The sequence below is a fragment of the Phyllopteryx taeniolatus genome, chromosome 11, assembly GCF_024500385.1.
Source record: "Phyllopteryx taeniolatus isolate TA_2022b chromosome 11, UOR_Ptae_1.2, whole genome shotgun sequence".
Taxonomy (NCBI): domain Eukaryota; kingdom Metazoa; phylum Chordata; class Actinopteri; order Syngnathiformes; family Syngnathidae; genus Phyllopteryx; species Phyllopteryx taeniolatus.
Window position 1 is genome coordinate 16,055,063 of NC_084512.1, and position 23,527 is coordinate 16,078,589.

A 23,527-nucleotide genomic window follows, 5' to 3' on the forward strand; every position below is an offset into this window, starting at 1 on the left:
AATGCACACAAACGTACGTGATATGATGAATAGTGTCATGTGAAAGCCTTTAAGAGTCAAAGTGAGACTTGGCGCATATTTTTACCCATGGTTAGATTAAATGGCCATTTCCATTAGCGAACACACGCTGCAATCCGCTCGATTGGCCCTAACAAATGAGTAGATTTCATAAAAATTAGAATTATCATCATCAACGACTAAATACATAACAATAAATAATTTTCCTTATCTGTGTATTGTGCAGGGGACAGATATGCATTATGAGTCAGAGAGAGATTTAGTCGCTGATTGGGGGAAGAGAAAAGAGGAACTTTATTGACAGAGCCTAATGTCAGACCATTGATTTCTCCCCACACACATTACTGTCATAATCACACTATTGGCGCTGGAAAGCTAATTATGTGTGGGTCTGCTTTTGTGTGTTACTGTCCGCGATGTGTGTTAGTCTGCATCCGTGTGTGTGTGTGTGGATTTCTCAAAGCTAATGACTGTGTTCATTTGACAGGGCGCTCAGCAGGACTCACACACTTGAACCACAGCGAGACAACTACGCAGATCACACTTACTAAGCAGATGTAAGACAGCTTGCATCACCTCCTACTGTTTTTATTAATACATCTGTCAGAAACATTAAAAGGCGCGGCTGGTTGCCAGCGTGAAGAGAATCCCTGTCAACATGCACCGTCTAACTCAGTGGAAGAATGAGAAGAGCTGAGCTCGGCCTTACAGTAATGAGCAAAGATGAAATCCTGATAGCAGCATTGAGCTACTGGAGTCTCTTAGTGCGCATCTGATAGTTATTATGATAGTGAATTTGGCCAGCATACTACTACAGGCTCCCAAGCCATAGTACCTCCTCTCCAGGATGCAGCTCCTGCAGGATGATGCGAATATCATTGCAGGTTGGTGTGTGGAAGCAGGGTTCCTCATGGTCTTCAGAGGCAGGTGTTTCATTCAAAACAGGAAAGAAGGTCAGCTGATCACAAGTCTGTGCTCCATCCTCATCTTCCTCTTGAGCCTCGGCGCCAACTTCACACAGAATCTTTGGCTCTGGTACAACGGGAAAACAAGACTTTTACAGTGAGTCAAAACAAAAAATATTACAATGTGACAGAATGCAGTGTCTGTTTTGTTTGTTTCTTTTACCTGTGTCAGCTTCTGTGCTCTTGTTGTTTTCTGCAGACGTGACATTCCTCAAGCCCAGAGAGAGGGCTCCAAGCACCTTTATAAATATCATCACATTACATATATTATCATCATGGCATTTTTTCACATTTTTCCAGGTTGCTCTTCAATGTAGATGCCGTTGACACTGAATGGGGCAATGTTCTGCCTTCAGAGGTAGAAACTGAGCTGAAACAGAGGCGGGACAGCATCTCTGTGGAATGCCATTTTGCTAGGACACACTTCTCCTTCCCTGTTGCTTTGAAAGCAATTGTTCTTTTTGTACAACACACCAGACGCTAGTGATGACGTTCATCTAATTGTCTGATTGTGGGACGGCATGTTGCTGTGTGAAAGCGCCACACAGTTGCAGCAATATTGGCTGGTGTCTGTGTAAAAGGGTGGGCAATGCTGGATAATGCTAATGTTTGACTTGTGCAACTGATACACTGAGAAAAAAATCCAAGGACAGAGAGACAACCACAATGCACCCCACTCAATTTCTTAATGATCTGATACATTCTAATACAGTACCGTATTAAAGCAGATGACAACTGAAGTGACTGAGTGTTGTATCTCTACTTATGGGGAAGTTTCTAAATTCACTTTCATCACTCCTTTGACAAAAGTGAAGATGCAAAAAAAATATCTTAAAAACAAAACTTATGTATGCATACGTTCTGCATAAAACTATGACCTGTTTTCTGCTCATGAAAAAAATTAAATTAAATCCTGTGGCAGACACTGCAGACAAACAGCTATAAATCCAAAATATCCCGGTGGGACATATTTCGAGATCGCCTTTTCCAGTTATTACTGTACCCGTCTGACTCGTCTCAGTTCCTTTCTGCGGACGCGGAGTCTGGTGCGGTTGGGTCCTTCGGCAGCGTCTTGCACCCAGTCACAGCTGAGCAGCACGCCCGGACTCGGGCCAAACACGGCTCTCTCCCTCAGCAGCTCTGCCTCCATAAGCAGCCATTGGGAGTTGACCCGATCGCACTCACTGGCTCGTAACTGGGCCGCAACAACAAGCCGAAAAGACAGGGATGACAAATACAAATAAATTGCTTTGTTAATGAACCGTAATTTCTCGTGTATAATGCACATTTCCTCCCCCAAAATGGTCAAAAGTCAATAGTGCGCATTATACATAGGTATAGGAGAAAATGGGGGGGGGGGGGAACTTTCACATATTATGAATGGCGGCACGGTGTACGACTGGTTAGAGCGTCTGCCTCACAGTTCTGAGGTCCGGGGTTCAGTCCCCGGCCCCGCCTGTGTGGAGTTTGCATGTTCTCTCCGTGCCTGGGTGGGTTTTCTCCAGGCACTCCGGTTTCCTCCCACATCCCAAAAACATTCATGGTAGGTTGATTGAAGACTCTAAGTTGCCCGTAGGTGTGAATGTGAGTGTGAATGGTTGTTTGTTTGTATGTGCCCTGCGATTGGCTGGCAACCAGTTCAGGGTGTACCCCGCCTCCTGCCCGATGATAGCTGGGATAGGCTCCAGCACGCCCGTGACCCTAGTGCGGAGAAGCAGCTCAGAAAATGGATGGATGGATGGATATTATAAATGTATGCCGCCATCTAGAGGTTATGAAAAAGCTGTTCACTTTCATCCCACGATGCCACCGGCCCCTAGAGGTTATGAAAAAGTTGTACACTTTCATTCTAGTATGCCACCTAGAGGTTATGAAAAAGGTGGAGACTACACTTTCATTCCAATATGACAGGGGTACATATGACTGCATATATGTACAGTTGTGCTCATAAGTTTACATACCTGGGCAGAATTTGTGAAATATATATATATATTTTTTTTAATGACTGATGACTGAACAACAACCATAATTAATTTCTTTATGGTTATGTTTTGTTTAATTATAATGTTTTTCTGAAATGCTTGACAGTTTAATTTGCATCCCATTAAAATAAAACTAAATATGTTTTGCCTTCATGTTTTCTTTAAAGAATTGTACCCATCTTCCAGATTCTGCCTGGGTAATCAAACATATGAGCACAACTGTGTGTTTTCTCATTTACTAAATAAAAGTAGGGCTGTGAATTTCAAAATAAGAGCAAGTAAATAAAAATAATAAAAATAAAAGTATTGTGTGTTCAAATAAAGTTCTTAACTTCAGAATAATTATTTGAAAAAAAATACAGATATGTTACTTCATGTTTTGATCATGTGGGTAGAAGCAAAATCATGCATTGTAAAAATGCATTATACATAGGTAGAAGGGTTTTCCAGAATTTTGAGTTCAACTTTCGGGGTGCGCATTATACACGAGAAATTACGGTATTTCAAGACACATACTGTACAACACTATTTTCTTCAAACCTGTAAGTGGTTTGTCCACAAATTCTCAAACATGCTGTTGCCCCTTTGTCGGTGCGACTCCATGTAAGACAGAAACTCCTGCAAAAGGACAAGCAAAATAGTGCAATAATTCCTCCTTCCACGCACAGAGATTGTATATTCATATTGTTATTTCCTCATGCAATTACAATGCATTCATACAATTACATTGGCTCTAAATTGCATTCACGGGGGCCAAATAAGCTAGTGGCTACAGACTTACAATAACCCCTGTCTGAGAATGTAATCCTTTGTTGGCGTGATCTAATTAACATAAACATTAATATCACAGAGCCACAGCCCAGTAGGGGGCAAGGTAAATGTGTGTGTGTCGATTAAAAGAGAAAAGAAAAAATAACAAGCGGAGCTATGTTGACACTGCAGGATGCTCATGTTGAGCAGACACACAGGGATCATATTCGCACTGTTAACTGCTTCATTAAGCTTATCATCACAGCAGTGTTCGCTGAGAGACGAGTGAAACAACATGTGTCCATCCTCACTGCTGACCCACGACAGCCATTTAACTGAAGGAATGAAAACACAGCCTCTCTTTATGCACTCTTATTTACAGATGCTATTTCTGTGTTTTGGGGTATAACTTCGTAAATGAACAGCAAAACTATACGTAGAAAAAAAGGACAAAAGAAATAAGACAAAACAGCAAAAATTAAACTCATTTCGAAATAAACCCATGACAATCAAGTTTTGATTTGACAAGCCTGCTGAAGAATGAAAATGGCGTAGTGTGTCTTTCGAAATGTTGTGTAGTGGAAGACAGCGAGAAGTAATGCGAGGCGGATTATGAAAATATTACAGAGAGGAGAGTAATAATGAAGTTTGCAAACTAGAGCCGTGGCATGACAGATAAACAGCAAGTCATCTTGCAATTTCATTCCTTCAATTGGACAAACATAAGTAATATATAGCATTAATTACACTATTTAGCAGATAGGAGACTCATTGGCTTTTAAATGCTGCATTAAATACATAACTCATCCCTTCCCGCTGCAATTAACATTCGAACATCACACTCATTTCCATTTTAATGACTTCCCAACAATACGCCATCTTTGATGATAAGGCAACATAATGTCAACTTCATTCTGGGCTGGTAGGGAATGTGTAATGAACTTAACGTGATCATTAGCGCTGTTAATTATCTTCGTAATATGAGGACACAGATATGATTATGGAAACGGCATTCACTGATGAAATAATTCTTTGGAAGGCTTTCATTGAGACTGCCTATCAGTCACTATATTCCCACTCAATACCTACAGAAGGTTTTAGGACTGTTTTTTGTTCAATGTACTGTACAGTAATGTTAATATCTGAGACGGGAAAACGATGTACATCACACTGTAGTGCTGCATTACCGTGGATCCCCGAACACATCTCTCCCTTGCCAAATAAAGGCCACAAGTTGATGATCCAGAAATTAATTATTGTCTCACTCTTTTCTTTGTGAGGCTGGGTGTAAACTGGCTGAACATTCCGACGATCTGTCTATTAGTTTTGAAGAAAATCTCAGAGCGGCTCAGAGTGACGTGGGACAAAAAAGTGCGGGGAAACGTACCTCCTGCTTCTTCTAACATGGAAAAACAATTCATCACACTGTCTGATAGCCTGTCAGATACTGATATGATAAAGAATAACATCAAATGAATAATGTTTTCATCAGATTGCCACTACTATAATTGCCAACCCAATTTCAGCGGGCAGGAGATGTCCACACACACACACACACACACACACACACACACGCATACACGCGCACACACACACACACACACACTTTGCAGGGTTGGGGCAGACACAGACGCGGTAATTTCATGCCTGTGTGCCTGAGTAATATGTCCTCGCTCCCTGCTCCAGATGGCTCAACGTCTTAAGCGTTGTGGGGGAACTAATGATGTGGACCACGTGTTTCGGGGGAAAAACAACAATAAACGTGTCTTTAACCTTCATCGGCAAACAGTGTGTTGCGTCGAATGTTCTTGTGGATGAGCCGAGCCGATATCAATTATTATGCCCACTCAGGGGCGATCAGCTGCGATCATCCAAATCCATTTTAAGAAATGATAAAAACACTCCCACAGGGCTGGATGGCTCACGGTACAAATACAGCAGCGAGTGACTTTGGAATGAGTGTCGGTTGATTCATGTAGCGTCTTATTAATGAGAGGATGCGAGTGTGTACCTCCACTGTCACTGTCTCCTTGTCTTGTCTCCCCATAGCTGAGCGAACTGCACTGCTGATCATGTCAAGCGTCTTGTGAGGGCTGTGGGCTGTCGCTTGCTTGTGATTCTCTGTGAGGGTGTTATACACACAAATGTGAAATGTCAAGTACACAACGTGAAAGTGCACGCGTTTATGGGTCAGTCTGACAGTATTGAGCAGCTGATTTAGCAACAGGCTTTCTTTTGCCATGCTAAAATTCAACACTTTTCAAAATGGAAAATACAATCTTTCCTATATGTAAACTTAATATCTGTTTAACCCCATTCTAACAAAATGTGCTATCTGAAAAGAAATGTGCAATATTCAGCGAGTGATGTAAATTTATTTTCTTGCATTTCTCTACTCACACTACACATATAGGAGACTACTTATTATTTTATTAGCTTGTGTTAAACTATACAGTTTTAAGATGAGACTGATGTGGGACCACATTATCATATCATATGTTTTCATATTATTTTTTATTATTATATTTTATTATATATTTACTACTATTTTATTCTATTACTTCATAATGATTTGCCTTGTATTGCATCGTTTATTAACATGACATTATTTATTGTACTGTATTATAGTGCAACCACTGTATTGTATCTTTTTTTAAGCACGTTCATATAGTATTGTAACATCGTATCCATAATATGTATGTGATGTAAGTGATGCATACAAGATGTCTAGTTTCAGCTAATTTGCAGTCATAGTCGCTGGCCAGGCTTTCGAATACAATGAAATAATTTGCTGAATACAATAAACCATTAACAAATATTATGAATAAATAAATGCAGTTAAGCAATTTGGACAATACCGTGTGTGTGTGTGTGTGTTTGTGCAAGACTGTGTGCGGATGCAGGCGTTTGAAACTGTGCCCCTCTGACAAAATCCCTGGCCCCAGCCCCGCTGCCCAGTAAAATTGGTCTAAAAGCACCACGGTATACAGCAGGGATCACCAAAATGTTGACCGCAGGCACCAGGCAGCCTCCAAGGACCACATGAATAGTTCCCCGGCCTGTCATAAAAATAGCTCGCCGGTCAGATGTGCTTATTTTGTTTTGTGTTGCTATTTAAAAAAAAATAGAAAATAGTGCCACTTATCAGTGAGCTGTTTTGACGTAATGACATAATTTTTTGTTTTAAACTACTGTAGTATAGTTCAATCTGGTCAGTATTGTAGTGCATGTCCAAATCAAAGTGTTCGTGGAGACAAGCTCGGAGGCGCAATGACAATGAGATGATTTACCCAACATAATGTGATCAAATTTGTTATTTCATAAGTGTGTATGAAACATATGGCATACAATATCTCCTATTATATGTTATCATATCTAATTATCTAATTTGTAAGATATTATATCACATTGATGGGATTATGTCTTATTTTATGGTGTCATATCATATACATGTTTTATTGGAGCATCCATCCATGCATCCATTTTCTGAGTCGCTTATCATCACAAGGGACGCGGGATTGCTGGAGCCCATCCCAGCTATCATCGAGCAGGAGGCGGGGTTCACCCTGAACTGGTTGCCAGCCAATCACAGGGCACACATAAACAAACAACCATTCGCACTCACATTCACACCTACGGGCAATTTAGAGTCTTCAATCAACCTACCATGCATGTTTTTGGGATGTGGGAGGAAACCCACACAGGCACGGGGAGAACATGTAAACTCCACACAGGCGGGGCCGGGGATTGAACCCCAGTCCTCAGAACTGTGAGGCAGACGCTCTAACCAGTCGGCCACCGTCTTATTGGAGCATATCTAATTTTAATCATAGCGTAACGCATAATATTGCATTTTACTAACTAATTGTACTGTATTGTATCACATCATATACGCGTCAAAACATTGTACAGTATTTATTATATTTCATAGTATTATATCTATTATAAAATTTTATTCACATTATATATTTTTTGTTTTGTAATTATATTTTAATGATGCATCGTAAAAGAGCTAACCAGAGTGCAGCAGCCAGGCTTTGTGTGCCGTCTCCTCCCACAATGGGCTGATGTCAGTCATGTTCACAGTTGCCCTCTCAGCAGTGTGGCTGGCTGAGATCTCAATCTTGTACGCTTCTTCCAGGGTGTGCCGTCGCTCATTCATCACCTTGGACCAGCAGGCTTTTGCCAAGGACACCAGCTCTCTGTCATCTGAAACACAAATAAATGCAGATTTATCTCAAAAGCATTAAAAAAGAAAAAGTTCGAATACACAGAGAAAAATTATGTGCTTAAGTGTTGAATTTCATACCAATAGGAAATTCTGCCCCAGATTCTATGACCTTCCTGTTGTGCACTTTTTGAGTTCCACATGTAAAACCTTCGGGGTAACTTCATTAAAAAACAAAATAAAAACAAAACAAAAAAGATTGCATCAGTTTAAATATCAATGGTTACACGTGTGCAAATTTGTGTCCCTGCACCAGAGTTTAGTCTTACCTGCCAGATCCAATCAATAGTAGACAATGAAGAAAACATGTGATAAAGTTCACGTTTGAATTGTAAGTTGCCAAGAGAACGTCCCAGCGATCATTGATTGTTTGTAATGTGTTGATGATGCCCTTCAACTCAGCTTTGGAATGTCGGGGTTGGGACAGGAAGTAGAGCAGGACCTTATTTGTGCAGGAGTAGAGAGCTGACACTGCCTTCTCCTTGTGAGTTTGGCCTCTTTCCAAGGCCTAAATTATAAAGAAATAGTACTGGTCAGAATGAAATATCAGAGGTACTTCATTCTTTCCTGTTATGTATCACAATAGATAGTAGATTTAATAAACTAAATATGATGTAAATTAAGTTACTTTGCAATGTATGCTTCCAGTGTTCTCAATAGAAAATACCAGAAACTATTAAGGTACAATTACACATTTTACATTTCTTTTCAACTTCACTTTCAAGGTTGCATAGGCTTCCTACACATTTGGGAGAACATTTCCCTTTAGCAAATAAAATGTAACATTAATGCATTTGTGGAATTATTTCATGTAAACAGATGTTCAGATTGACGCTTACAGAAATCCTGCAAATGCAGTATATGTTTCTTTTAATGCTTCGCTGTGCTGGTCTTAGCATGCCGAACACAGCGTGACATGGTTTGTCCACAGCTGAGTGTTTAGATAAGGAGCATGAGCATACAGTATGTTTGTGTGCGCTCATCTCACCACAACAATCTGATCTGCAAGGAAGTTGAGCAAAGTCTCTGAGGCCCCCAGGAATGTTCCGCTGTAAAGTGCCTGCACCAGAACCTTACTGAAGAGCAGCACATTACCCATTAACGTGCACATCTGGTCTGCAGGTCTCTCGTCTTTGGAGCCTAAATTATATTCCGTATTGTAATACCATATTACATTTGGACACAAAAATAAATGAATAAACAGGTACATTTAGGAATAAAGATAATGTATATGTTCATGTTACCTTGTGATATGAGGTGAGTGTTGTTTTCTTTATCATTGCTGAGTATGTAGATGATGTCCATGATGAACTCCAGCAGCTCAGTCTGGAAACTCTGCCTCTGCTCCATCGTTGCACCATCTGGACAGAACTATAATATTTATGAGTATTATTATATTTTAGAACTTCCTGCAACATGAGACTGGAAAATGCTCAACACAGCCATTCTGGGTTTATTCTTTCTTCTAAGTACAGTAATTCCATCATAAGTGCCATTGCTCTGCCCTATTTAATCAGTACCTAAGCAAATAGTGGCACCTTCTGGAGAAATAATAGTTTTGCAGGTTTAACATGCAACAAAAAGTGTACACATAATGTATGGCTCTGATTTTCAGAGCAATAGCTTGCTATTGTATCATTTGTGTTTATTTACCTCCACCAGTAATACTAAAGGATGTGTGTTGCTGTTGCCAGACACATTGAGAAGACTGTCCATCAGCAGAATACGGATAAAGTCACATACTGGCTTCCTGGGTGAATGAATCCTGAGTTCATCCTCACATTCGGTTATTCTACACGGCTCACGTTCACCCTGAAAAAAGGCCACAATCAGCCAAAAAGACCAGGTACAAATGACATAAAAAATAAAGCAAATTTAAGTCACAGACCTCTGCACTTTGCCAGGGGAACATAACGGCAACAAGTGCATGGAGGAACACTGTGGATGCCCACAGTGGGTCTCGGGGTCGAAGGTTATGCAGTAGGCAGAAGAACTGCATCACATTGGCTAGGAGCTCCAACGCCCATGATGCATCAGTGCATGGTCGGTGCTTTGTTCGAAACATAGGCTGTCATTGATTCAACTTAAAATGTAATTCAGAAGTAACAAATAGTTGAATATTTAATGTTTTTACTTGCGTGATGATGATTTTGACCAGTTCGAGTATTAATGTTGCGGCCTCCACACAGAGCTGTGGGGCGGGAGTGTGTGCTTGGCTGTCAATCAATGACTGGAGGGAGTCATCCAAGTTCACCTGTAGATTACATGTGGCAGGATTTGGATGTGATCAACAAATATATCATCAATCCATTGATCCATTTTCTATAGCACTTCCTCATTGGGGTCGAGGATGAGCTGGAGCTGAGTGATCATCTGAAACTTGGACATGTCCCCAGTCAATGGCGTGGCGCATATAGACAAACAACCATTCATATTTTTAGAGTTTTTTTAGAGTATTCAATTAACCTAACACGGCATATTTTGGGAGGTGGGAAGAAGCCGCAGTCGCCGGTGAAAACACTGGTTATTGCACACAGGAGTGCTTGAGCCAAGATTCAAACCCAACACCTACTGACTGTGAGGCAGATGCGCTGACCACTATCTACTGTGCTGCCCCATTTATGTCAATCCAAGCAAAAATACTCACCTCTCTGTCTGCAGAGTGGCTGACCCTCCTTCCCAGCAGCAGAGCAGCCAAAGCTTCATAGACTTGCGGCAGCTGAAAATGTCTGACCAGAAGACCTTGGAGAACATCAAAACCAGGGCATGCAGCACTGGAACATTCATATGACCAAGAGTGAGCACGAAGGTTGTCTGGGGGGAAAAGGAAAATAAGGGATATGCTAATTTTGGGTCACACATTTTCCTGGCCACGTGTTGCCAGAGTTTTTAGGGCACATAACTGCCCCTTAACTATTAAAATGGCCAACCAAAGGGTGATGTACCTGGGCCTCTAGACAGAGAAAAATGACTACATCACGAAGTCAAACAGACACAATCGAAGGAAAATAATTCAGATAAATAACTTTAAAAAAATAAAAAAAATAAATAAATAAAAATAAAAAGTATACTGTAAAACAGACCACGGAATTAAAAACAATGCTGTCTACTGGATCTGTGGGGCACTGGTAATGTTTCAAAACATTTACATTTTCATTTTGAAGACACCCATCCATCCATCCATTATTTTTACTACTTCTCCTCACTAGGGTCGCGGGCTGCTGGAGCCTATCCCAGCTATCTTCGGGCAGGAGGCGGGGTACGCCCTGAACCGGTCACCAGTAAATCGCAGGGCACATAGAAACAAATGACCATACACACTCACACCTACGGGCAATTTAGAGTCTTCAATCAACCTACCACGCATGTTTTTAGGATGTGGGTGGAAACCGGTGTGCCCGGAGAAAACCCACCCAGGGGATAACAGGCAAACTCCACACAGGCGGGGCCGGGATTTGAACCTCAGTCCTCAGAATGGTGATGGAGATGTGCTAACCAGTCATTCACTGTGCCAGCATTTTGAAAACATTCAACGGAAATTAAAATCAATATACAGAAAATATGTGTAGCCTATTCAATGTTGATATCTGTGATGTAAAAAAACAAAACAAAACAAAAACATTAAATTTGTATGGAGATTTGACCAAATTCCCCAACTAAAATTTGACGAGCCGTTTTCTGCTCCATTGCGACCCTATGCTCCACACGCATTCTTATCAAAACAAAAATCAAATGAAAAAAGCCGCAATTGTATTCATCTGATTTCTAGTAATTACTGAACTAATATGTACCCATAATGACAAAGGGCTCCTTCATGCAGTCTATGAGGCTTCCGGGGAGCACCGCCTCCCTGAAGTTGCTCTGCTGCGTCGGACAGGAAAGGAAGCGTGTGAGCAGGATGAGACCCAGTTTCACAGTGGAAGAGTGAAGGTGCGGCTTCAGGAAGAGCAGGAACCAATCGCTGCCCAGGACATCATAGACTGTATTCTGCTGACTTATGGCGAACAAGACAGCACAAGTTACAGTTTCTTCCATGACATTATGGCAAATTTGATTACATCCTGTTTTGGTTTTGCAAAGCAGTAACACATGGAACTTACTCTTTGATCAGAGGGCTGTCTGAGCTGAGGATGTCACAAAGAACAAGTAACAGCTGGTTGCGGATCCACATGAGGCTGACAGGAGCAGAACCTTTAACTAAGATAACATAGATTAGGCATCTGGGTCATTACAAGTCAGAAGGTGTCTTTCATGGAGAGGTTGTCATGTGTTACCTTCTGTATCTTGGGAAAGATCACAGTCAGACATGCCATGGCTTTCAACCGCATTACGAAGAGGAGGGAGTGTGTAGATCAGGAAGAGCCCAAGTCTGACAAAATATGCAACAGTTTTCACACAGACTGGCCATCAACGATTCAAGGAAAGATAGCTTTTTATCTTACAGAATCAGAGGTCTCCAACCTTTTACACTAAGAGAGACAAAATAAAAGCAGCTGAGAGCAACTTGTGTTTCATTTATACAGCTTCTAACATTTACAGTACTTGTACAGTAGTATAACAGATTGTCAACCAAACACATAATGTAATGTATATTGTGGTAATTTGAGGTGGGATTGTCTGAATTGTAAAACACCAAGAGGCTGAACCTAGCTCCCTGTTGGAGACCCTTGTTCCAAATGATTCCAACAGACCACAACGTAAGGTGCACAGACACAATCTACAATATCTACACTACCAGAGTTTTGTATCCAAAACTTCATCCTGGTTATTTTTGATTAGCAAAGTCAGAAAGAGGAAACATGTACAATATGTAGATTGCAGTGTGGTACAATTTGACTGCATCACGCTGATCTGATGTCACCGTAATGAAGCTAAATATCACACCATAACATAATATTGCGGCCAGTGAGTATACGTATACTGTATATATACACAATGCTATTTTCCTAAAAAGAGCTAGTTTATAGGACGGGGAGGGTGAATCAAAACATTTCATTTTTCGGGCAGAAAGTTAAACAATGACCTAAAACTCAGAATAAAGCTCCACAATTTCTAAGCTGTCATCGGATGGGTGACAAATCATCAGTATATCCCCACTTATGATTTATCATGTCATTCTACACAAAACTGAACTAACGATGGCCATTTCTAATGATAAATTGTGAAAACATCCAGCAAGCATGTGTTCAGGTAGTACCTGCTTATATCCAGAGGAGTGATGTGAGCGTTCAGGAGGCATGTGATGACACAAGAAACAACCTTGACTTTTTGATAAGTCACAGAAGGGTCACACAGCTCAAACAGCAGATATGGTAACACGCCCATTCTGCACATGACCGCTGCAATCCTGCTCTCATTGCTGAGGATACAGAGATAACGTCTGTCACATTCTGTTTTATTTACAGTGAATCTTATTCAATTCAGTCCAGGCTCTTCTGTCACACAGACTGTAAACCTATCTCTGGTGGACTTTCCCATGATCCACAAGCATGATATTAATGACAGGCTTCTGCAAAATGTTGACAGTGTAGACGACAAGATTTGCTGTCAATGCCGAATAAGAGTCTCTTAATTTCAGTGTCCAGTAGTTGCATAACTTGTCGTCATGTGAGTAAATCATAAGATTTGATTAATGCTGTGTTGCCTGGTAACATGGTGAGTGACCATGGAAACTACCTTGGGGACTTCAAGATCTCTGCAAAGTGGCTCAGGACTGAGAGATCCAGATTTTCAGACGTGTTTTTCCACACCTGACAAGATGAGACAGTGTAAGTCATGGATTAGTATGATATTCCATAGACCAGTAGGGTTATCTTTAAATGTGTACCTCCAGGTCCAATAGCAGATCCTGGAAAGCAGCTTCGTTCTGCAGACAGTCCGAGCCACAGCTAAGCTCCATGGAACTCGAGAGGTACAGAATCAACTGAAAGGTTCTGTGGCGGACCAGATTACGCTTCATTTTCAGCAAGAAAGCAAGCAGCTGGTAGAGAGTAAAATTATATGTAAGAAATGTAATGTAAATTTGAGCTACCGTAGTTTCACGACAATAAGGCGCACTTAAAAGTCTTAAAATTTCTCCAAAATGAACAGGGCGCCCTATAATGCGGTGCGCCGTATGTGTGCACTGAGTTCCAACACCGAGTTGTTGTGTGATGAGCGCTCCGCTTGACTTTTTTTTTTTTTTTAGCATTTCCTGCCGACACGCTTCTTACACAGAGGAAAACGGACGTGGCTGAGGACAGGGGAAGGGTCTGTGAAGTAGTTTTTTTTTGTTGTTGTTTTTTTTACCGCTTGACTGACTGGGAGCATTTCCGGGGTGTGCATTCTGCAAAACAACATCGGTTTGGCTAAGGACCCCCAAAAATGTCACCTACGAAGAGACACGCTTACGAAGCACAGTTTAAACTGCAAGCTATCAGTTACGCGGAGGAACATGGGAATCGACCAGTCGTGAGAGAATTCAAGATCAACGAATCCATGGTTCGCAAGTGGAGGAAGCAGGAAAACGAGCTTTGCCAAGTCAAGAAGACGAAGCTGAGTATCCGCGGAAAAAAAAAGAAAAACAAAACGCGCAAACAAGGCGAGGTGGCCGGAGTTGGAAGACCAACTCGAGCAATGGATTAGTGAGCAAAGAACAGCCGGGAGAAGCGTCTCTACAGTCACCATTCGACTGAGTGCAATAACTCGGGGCTTGCCATCATTCTGGGAGGCTTGACGAACCGCTGGACATCCGTGAAAACAGGGCGTTCAAAGTGAAGTGAGCGGCGTGGGAGCCATTGATGACAGATGGTGAACACAGCTTTACTAAGACTTACTAAGAGTTACGCCACAATTTGTGAATGGATTGTGGATGCTGGGGCTAACGTGTCTGCTTGCACTGTTGTTCGAGCTTTCGCACGGCAACGAGACTGACTCGAACCTGGCATGTTTGATTGAGAACTTGCCCAGCTGTTCATTTCGGATGATGAGGACTTTGATGGATTTGTGGATGAGGATTGATCAAAAAAAGAACGTGAGAACATTGTTAAATACTTCAATAAAGTACAACCGAACTCAGTTTTGCTCCCGCTGCCTTTTTCAAAACATTGTTTTAGCGTGCATGCATGCTACCGTATGTTTTAAGTTAGCGTATGTTTGACCATGCCTGCGCCCAATAATACGGTGCGTCTTATGTATGTGTTAAATACAGAAATAGACGACTGCGCCTTTCAATACGGTGCACCCTATGGTCGTGAAAATACGGTACTTAGTTATTTGGAACAGACCTTGTAACCGCAGATGCGGTTCATTTCCTGCTGCATGGCAGAATTCGTTTCCAGAACAGAGAGAAGCACCTTAACCGCTGCATACAGGGAGCTGTCGTCTGCTGCCATTGCAATTAGACTGAGAACAACTGCAGGCCCACCCACATACAGAAAACCATCAGAGGCACTTCTGGGGATGAATGTGCGGACACCTACAATAAAGAGGTAATGTGCTTTAAAATGCACTTGCAGGAATTCAGGAAACTTTACATTAAAAATAAATAATGTACATTACTCACCAAAATGTCCAATCAGTGCTGCTCCTATAGTGCGTGCAGTGCCACTCAGGTGCTGACTGATGTTATGAGCCAGGAACACTGGAGTGGACTGGTCTCGAGAGGTTATCCCTAGCTGGAATTAGATGGATGACTTTTATAATGTACCTAAAAGCAAATGGGTATTAAAGACAGGACTGGCCGCACCTCTTTAGCAATCAGTCTGCAGTCCACCTCATTGTACTTCTCTCTGATGTGCACAACAGTTGTTAATGTGGAAACTGCTACGTTGATGCCAAACGTAATCCTCTCCTCAGGAACCAACCGAAGAGGGAAAGAATCTGCTTCTGGATCTGGGAACAAATGAGGGGAAATAAAACCAGTTCTGAAAGATAAATAAATTGGATTAAAGTAATCAGTCTTGAGCTATTGAGTATAACAAGGATAAAAAGTTATGTAACGAATCAAATAAAACAATTAGGATATGGGACATACCGATATTCCCAATATAAACCTCTCCAATATACCCAGATTGTTCACTTTGTTGTGCTCATTTTGGACCAGCCTATAAGCATTTGTTTTATCAATTGTTACTCTCCACACCAAAGTAATTGTAGTGAGAATTGTATACACTTGTATATGTTACTGTAAACTGTTGCCTCAAGTAATTGTACCCCCTTGTCTCACTACTCTGCTATTGTCTTCATAAATTAACTAAAAGAAAACAAGTGATGTTAAACTTGTTTTGACTTAATGAGCATGATGCAGGGTTAGCCTGTAAAGATCCCAATTTAGTTTTTACTAAAAATATCCAGATTTTCCACATTGTGGGACTAATGAAGCTTTATTCTTTATTCTACTGTAACCGACAGTCATGATGTAACCCAGGAATGTCAAACTCATTTTTGTCGCGGGCCACATTGTAGTTATGGCTTCCATCGGAGGGCGGTTATGACTGTGAACCCATATAAAATATTGTCTCATATAATGACATATACACAACAAATTGATGGATAACTAGCTTTAAAATCTATTATTACATTTATTTCAAAAAGGTGATTGGTAACATAAAATGCTTGCAATATCTCAACATTATACGAGACACCAATTTTGGTATTTTCACAAGAAGCATGAAGTCAACACATGATTTGCTTTCGCGGGCCACATAAAATTATGTTGCGGGCCGGATCCGGCCCCTGGGCCACCAGTTTGACACCTGTGAGGTAACCGAAAATAAGTCTCATTTTTTTCATGGAAAGTTAGTTAATCAAGAAAGAAATGCTAAAATAAATGGACACAATGTCATACACTTGCCTTTGTTACGCAAAGCCAGATAGTTGCCCAGATAAGCAGTTCCTTGAGAGTATATGACACCTACAAGCTCAGGGCTCAAAGCCTTCTCAAAAAGGTATGACGGTCCAATACGCCACACCAGAGCAGCGTGGTCCTTCCAAAGAGACGGCGTTCCGATCAATGCGTACACGTCAATAACAGCCGTGGGGTCCATGTAGACACACTTGCCAGGAAACGGCTGAATATATTTCATCTGATTGGAAACATACAGTATGTTTAATTCATTTTATTATATGTCAGCTCTCTCTATGTATATCGCACTCTCTCTAGTCGTCACACCTTTTCAGTCCCTAGTAATTTGCAATTAAAGTAGGCGGAAGCCATGCAGCTCTTTTTTACATCTTTGGCCATGACCACAACAAGATGGTGCCACTGACCCGGGACCAGCAAGCTGGAGCAACGAAACCTCAGCGAGGTGGGCAAAGTGGTCGGGGTGCTCACCTCTGGCTCCATCATATCTGTTTTCCAATGTGATGAAAGACATTCAAACAGTCGACGTTACATAGAGAAAACCGGTGATGGACCGATGATACAGGGTTAATAGCGTAACAATGTTTAAATGGACAGTTTTGAAGAGCTATTGTGACAGGTATGTACAGTACATTACAAATAATCCAAACCTGTATATTTCTTACCTAAGTAAGTAAAGGCTTCCTCCTCAGTGGAGAGGACCAAACAGCCATCATAGGCTGAGAAGGAGACAGAGAAACAGATGTATTGTTGCTCTGTCCGCGACATGTGCCGAACAATCGTCAGTAGTCGGATTGGGTGGGAATCACACGCTGAACTAAACCTGTTGATCTGAAACCAGCAGGAAAAGGAAAGACCGGCTGTGGGAGGGAAACCACGGCAGTCTAACGAAACAAACAGAAAGCGATGATAAGAAGACATCTTGCTTTAATTTATTAATACATGTGTCTGTTGAACATTTGGACTCTTACCTCCTCCTATTCCACCAGTTGTGATAGAATCGGCTGTTACGCCCTTCACTGTGGCCAGTGAAGGCAGGAAAAGGCAACTGCAAAGCACAACAATGTAGCAGCATTTAATCAATTTATTAATCAGACATATTCTCATACAATTAATGGGATCTAGCGCAGGTAACGTCTGACTCACCCGTAGCCACTCTCACTCATGTCAAACTCTACAAAGGCCGGTGTAGCGGAGATCCGATGTGGCCGAAAGGTGCGGGGCGACGTCATGGACACCACACTGATGATCTGGTGAGCAGGAATGGTGGAACCAGCAGAAGATTTGCTGCAAGTCGTAGACTGTAACACGCTGAAGTTACGCTTTAGTGTCTTAGCTGATGACCCTGTTATTGTGTCTGCCTTTGTGCTGAGATCTGGAGGAAACAACAGGAAAGAAAATCTAGTGTTACTGTGTTTGAAACAGCAAATCAAAATGGAGATTGCCACAATGTATCCCACACACCACCTTTAATGCATTCCAATATAGCACATTAGAGTGTGATTGTTCTACCTAATAGGGAAGTTACTGTATCGGGAACGGTATCGCCTGCGGGATGTTCATTTACTCAACTGCAGTTGGGGGATGTCCATTTTATTTGTACAAATGAATTTAAAAAAAATAATTAATAATATTACTGTTGTGTGTATTATAATTTATGTCAAGTGACAGTGAAATCCAAAACTAAATTAAAAAATAGGACTGTTATGGAGAAATGTAGAGAAACTGCAAGAACTGAGGCACACTGGGCAGAACAAAACTAAATCACTTAGCTCACCAGAAACTAAAAAATGGACATACACAACACTGTGGAGTGACTACATTCTACAGTCTATGAAAATACTAACTGCCTTTAAAGATGGCATCTCCTCATAATGCAAGATCATATTTGAGACTGCTTATGTAACTCGTTTACAACAGCTCAACACACAGTCATCTGAAAAACTGTTTATGTACTTCAGTGCTGCTGTTTTTGGTTAGCAAAGCAGTTAAACTGGGATCAGCAGTTAACAAATGTCTGTGTGTGAACATTAAAGCTTATTATCTGAAATACCTGAGCCTAAGCTTTTTTCATCATGGAAAAGGGAGGTGTTTATGTATTTCATTGGATGACCCCACTCGGCGAATAATTGGGGCATGGCGTTTATTATTATTATTATTATTATTATTATTATTATAGGGACTAATACTATTTGAGGAAATGCTATATACTGTATGTTGAATATAAAGCAAATAGAGTCGCATGTTCTCAAAAGTACAGTACCAGCTGCTTCTCCTGTTGTGGGGCATTGTGGTTTTGATGGCACTCCAGTCTTGTCTGCCAAGCACATAAGAGGGTCTGCTAAACACAGAAATTTTCTGAAAAAGACAGAAAAAAAAGTGATCAAATATTTTTTGCTCAAATGTAGGGAAATATTGAAAGGATTATTTCAGACAAGACGTATTTAACCTGAAGTCTGAAGTTGTAATGGCTTGGGAGGAGAGCCTTTCCAGGATCCGTGTAACAGTTAGATGTAATGGGTCATTTGGAGTGAGCAGCATACTGCGACAGTCGGTCAGGAGTGTGGAGAGAAGCCCCCCCTCACACATGATCTGACGATTTCGTTCAGATTCAACCGTTGACTGAATGTGGTTCGCCACTGCAAGCTGGACCTCCATTGAAAGCTGAGAAAGAAGGAGCGGAATTAAGTAGAGATGTTGCATGGCCTTGTTGACATCATGGTTGAAAAAATACCTGTATGTCCTCAGGTGTAAAGATGAATGGAAGGAGAGTCATGATGACTCGAATAGCTCCAGGGTGAAGAATAACATGATCACAAGTGAACCTACTGTACGTCAAAGAGAAAATCTTGTTAACGCATGTTAAATCTTCCTGCAACAACTTGTGTATGACGTGAGTGAAAAGCACCACCTCGACTGGGACTCTAAAACTGTGGAGATGTTGGTTCCTGTGGTTCTACAAGTCTCCTGCTGCACTGGCCCTACGTGGGCAGGAGGTGACATTGAATGCATCCCTTCATGCCGTACTGTTCCAGTTAGTTTCTTTCGGTCTCCTTCACACCCATTCTCAGGTTCTAGGCCAAAGCTAAAATCGAGAGGGGAGTGGAGGCCTGTAGCAAAGTGATCAAGATAGGAAAGGAGCCTAATGCAAATCTGAAGAGTGACAGAAAGTTTGACAGATGGGGAGGAGTGACATGCAGGCGCCTCTTCTGCTAACTCAACAAACTGATGGAAGCTTCTTCCAAGAAGCTGGTGGTCTTCTACAGTATTGATAAAGCATCCCTCGTCTGGCTCCCACCTGCTCCTCTCAGAGTGGAAGCAGCCCAGCTGGAGGAGAGCCTCAGCCATCTTCTCGTAAAAGCCACCAGTCTGAAAAAAGTGTGCATTCACCGCGTGCAGATGCACAGCGGAGAACAAGATGTGGAGGGCGAGAAGGAGGAGGTCGAGCAACTGTTGATGACCGACAGACCGCCACACTTCTCCCCGTGGAGGGTCGGCCAGAGCACCTTCCATGTCGAGCACGAGTGAGAGCAGTCCAGTGAAGCCGCCAGCCCGTCGGAAAGCGTCGAAGCTATTTGGACTCTCCAGCACCTTCAACATAGACTGACGTCCAGGAAAGAGACATTTGACAAAAAGAGCTGGTGAGCAGTTGGATAAATAGTTTGGTAGACAGAAAGTTTTCAAAACGAGCTGCAGTCAATTAAAACATTGCGATGAAAAATAGATGAAACATATAGATATATCATAAATCATTTCTGGTAATAGTTTTTGGAGGTCAACTAAATCAGATTATCTTAATTTAATTTGGTGAGCTAATCCATCAGGTAGGTAAAGTGTGAGGCACAACGCAGGGGCAAATGCGATTAAGTGAAACCGGAGTAATCACAATGGCTCTGAACACTTGGCAGCACGGGTCAGAGCCAATCTGATTGCCACCTGCTTTAACCACGTTAGCACAAACAGCACAAGAATCACACACCAGCCGACACACACACACACAATATCTGCAAGTAAGAGCGCCTCTCATTGCCATCTATAAAAATCTGACTCATACAGTAGGTCTGCAACCTCCATCCATCCATCCATCCATTTTCTGAGCTGTTTATCCTCACAAGGGTCACAGGAGTGTTCTAGCCTATCCCAGCTATCATCGGGCAGGAGGCGGGGTACACCCTGAACTGGTTGCTAGCCAATCGCAGGGCACACATAAACAACCATTCGCACTCACATTCACACCTACAGGCAATTTAGAGTCTTCAATTAACCTACCATGCATGTTTTTGGGATGTGGGAGGAAACCGGAGTGCCTGGAGAAAACCCACGCAGGCACATGGAGAACATGCAAACTCAACACAGGCGGGCCTGGGGATTGAACCCCGGTCCTCAGAACTGTGAGGCAGACACTCTAACCAGTCGTTCACCGTGCCGCCGTGTGTAACCTTGTTAAGCCTAATCAGATCTCAGGCCCATTCACCGATCGGATAGCAGCACCGCACAATGCTGCTGGGCTAATCAAATCGGTCCAGAGTTAACAGCTAAACCTGGTTTAGCAAATCAATCTGCTTTGTCAATAATCTAATCAGCGTCCCGCATGTAAAGAAAATAAATTCACTTGCTAATTATATTTCAAGTGCATTACAATTTGTTATGATTTGATGTGAGATGAGGACTACAAGCTGAGATCATGCAAGGATCGGTGTCTCATTTGGGTGCATGTTGGGAGCGAGTACCTGTAAGATGTCCCGCTTCAAAGTCAGCTCATGTTGTGTGGAAGAGCAGAGTGCTCCTATGGCAGTACTCATGAACTCCTCAGGGTTCAGCTCGGCAAGATGCTCCAAAATGCACAGAGTGGGACCTCGATACTGAGCTTCATCCAAGAAGATCTTAATGTAAGGAACCATACCAAGCTCTCGCACTGAAACTGAAACATGAAAGTAAATAACTGAGTTAAAAGAGTACTGAATGACCAATGTGTGTTTTAGCAATCCATAAGACGTTTGGCTATGACACTTTCGCTGTATGTGAATTAGTAAATGTAAACTTTAAATCTGTAAATCCTAATGATTAAATTGTCACAAATGACTTGTGCAGTAATAAATGACTGAATAATTGATCAAACCAATCATGGTTAACAAATGCTGTTAGCCATTTTGTAATGCATTTATTCAAATGGGCTTTTCTATCAAAATTGAATCAAATAAATAAGGTGATGTTTAAAGAGTCGAGTGGAACATTTTCTACCTGTGTGTTTGATTGAGCGCAGAGTAAGGCCAGACACAACTTGCAGCATACGAGTAGTGAGTAACTTGTCGCCATCCTCTACGCGTGGCTGGTGCTCTGCATCTAAGGAACACAAGACCAAGTGCTTCAGAGTCGACATACAGTACAAAAAGAGTTCCTAATTGTATGTTAAAATGACACATGCAGTGAATCATTGTTGTACATGTTGCTCAATCCACAACCATGCACTGCTGGCTATAAAGTGTACTCAAATGACACCAGGGGGTGAGTCACATATGTTGTCTCCTACATAATTGTGGAGAGGAGACAACTCCAGCCTTCCGGATGATCTTTGCTCTCCTGCGAAGTTCCCCGAGCAGCAACTCCAAGAGGCCCCAGTCACTCAGCACCTCTGTGAGCAGGCCACTGTGCACCGTCATCCTACAAACGAGACCAACATCTCATTATGTCTCCATTCTCAAAGATAGCTACGGTTTCATTATTACTGTTGTTGTAATTTGCAGTAGTTTAGAACTGCACGGCTTCATAGTATGCAAACCACTACTACAACCACAACCATAAACCACTGCAGCCTCTAACACAGGGTAGCTACAGGTTTAAGGAAGCCAAATGCAAGACTTTTTACAACATTTTGAAGGTCAGTTCAAGCAAATATATGACCTCTTGGAGTGGTTGAAATGGGCTCTATATTATAAGAACTTTTGGATGCACATGTCATGGATGAGTACCGATGAGTCCTTGCAAGTTATCATCAAGGAATACAGATACAGTTATCCTTCGCTATATCACGGTACTTGCTTTACAGTTGTTACTTTATTTTTCATACTGTTTGTACAATATTTTTGTGTCTTCCATTGCTCTTGCGCTCTCTCAATATATTATATGTGTTTAGGACTGTCACGATAGCAAATTTTTTAAGACGATATATTTTCCCCAAACTATCACGACAAACGATGGAATGGTTGATGTTTTTTATGCCACTGATAATACGATATTAGAGCATTAAAATGCTAGTACATCCTTTTTAAGAACAGTTTACCTATAATTCTAATTCTAAGATTAATGAACATTGACATTGTAATGTAGAACAACAGGCAATAGAATGCCAATGAAGTTTCCGTTTGGTTAAGAAAAGGTGCAAAGTATAGCAACATTAATAAGTAGATCAAAGCAACCTGATTTGATTCAAGATTTGGACTACTTTTTAAAACTCTGAAGCCTTTATTTAAATGCTGCTTTGTCAACATTTTCAATGACTGCATCTGGTACAATAGTAACGCTATACTGTATATAATGTGAGCATACGTGCGCCATATACAGTGGGTACGGAAAGTATTCAGACCCCCTTAAATTTTTCACTCTGTTATATTGCAGCCATTTGCTAAAATCCCGCAAGCCTCTGAGGGCCAGAGCTCAGCTCGCCACCAGGTCAACCGGCAGGAAAGTTACGAGCGCATCCCAAATGGGAAGTAACGCAATCCTAAATTAATTACAATTCTTA

The 23,527-nt window shown here is 41.6% G+C and overlaps 1 protein-coding gene across 5 annotated transcripts in view; it reads right to left on the reverse strand.

The window, feature by feature from the left end:
- The window catches only part of wdfy4 (WDFY family member 4), a 54,330-nt gene that overhangs the window by 17,541 nt on the left and 13,262 nt on the right, over positions 1-23,527 (reverse strand). For 4 of the 5 annotated variants that reach the window (XM_061789239.1, XM_061789234.1, XM_061789235.1 and 1 more), the window contains 35 exons: positions 22,316-22,446; positions 22,027-22,128; positions 21,516-21,706; positions 19,697-20,388; positions 19,520-19,613; positions 19,235-19,449; positions 19,049-19,143; positions 17,932-18,160; positions 17,757-17,833; positions 17,451-17,669; positions 17,095-17,273; positions 16,777-17,008; positions 15,670-15,815; positions 15,487-15,598; positions 15,209-15,399; positions 13,771-13,923; positions 13,620-13,693; positions 13,141-13,302; positions 12,218-12,312; positions 12,044-12,140; positions 11,735-11,937; positions 10,591-10,757; positions 10,078-10,197; positions 9,832-9,993; positions 9,597-9,755; positions 9,188-9,314; positions 8,932-9,083; positions 8,213-8,451; positions 8,025-8,104; positions 7,733-7,924; positions 5,727-5,836; positions 3,506-3,583; positions 1,987-2,178; positions 1,147-1,222; positions 854-1,050 (listed from right to left, as the gene is read on the reverse strand). In XM_061789239.1, the coding sequence (XP_061645223.1) occupies positions 854-1,050; positions 1,147-1,222; positions 1,987-2,178; positions 3,506-3,583; positions 5,727-5,836; positions 7,733-7,924; positions 8,025-8,104; positions 8,213-8,451; positions 8,932-9,083; positions 9,188-9,314; positions 9,597-9,755; positions 9,832-9,993; positions 10,078-10,197; positions 10,591-10,757; positions 11,735-11,937; positions 12,044-12,140; positions 12,218-12,312; positions 13,141-13,302; positions 13,620-13,693; positions 13,771-13,923; positions 15,209-15,399; positions 15,487-15,598; positions 15,670-15,815; positions 16,777-17,008; positions 17,095-17,273; positions 17,451-17,669; positions 17,757-17,833; positions 17,932-18,160; positions 19,049-19,143; positions 19,235-19,449; positions 19,520-19,613; positions 19,697-20,388; positions 21,516-21,706; positions 22,027-22,128; positions 22,316-22,446 (5,740 nt within the window). The remainder of the gene's footprint in view (positions 1-853; positions 1,051-1,146; positions 1,223-1,986; positions 2,179-3,505; positions 3,584-5,726; positions 5,837-7,732; positions 7,925-8,024; positions 8,105-8,212; positions 8,452-8,931; positions 9,084-9,187; positions 9,315-9,596; positions 9,756-9,831; positions 9,994-10,077; positions 10,198-10,590; positions 10,758-11,734; positions 11,938-12,043; positions 12,141-12,217; positions 12,313-13,140; positions 13,303-13,619; positions 13,694-13,770; positions 13,924-15,208; positions 15,400-15,486; positions 15,599-15,669; positions 15,816-16,776; positions 17,009-17,094; positions 17,274-17,450; positions 17,670-17,756; positions 17,834-17,931; positions 18,161-19,048; positions 19,144-19,234; positions 19,450-19,519; positions 19,614-19,696; positions 20,389-21,515; positions 21,707-22,026; positions 22,129-22,315; positions 22,447-23,527) is intronic. The other variant, XM_061789236.1, reaches the window with a different exon arrangement.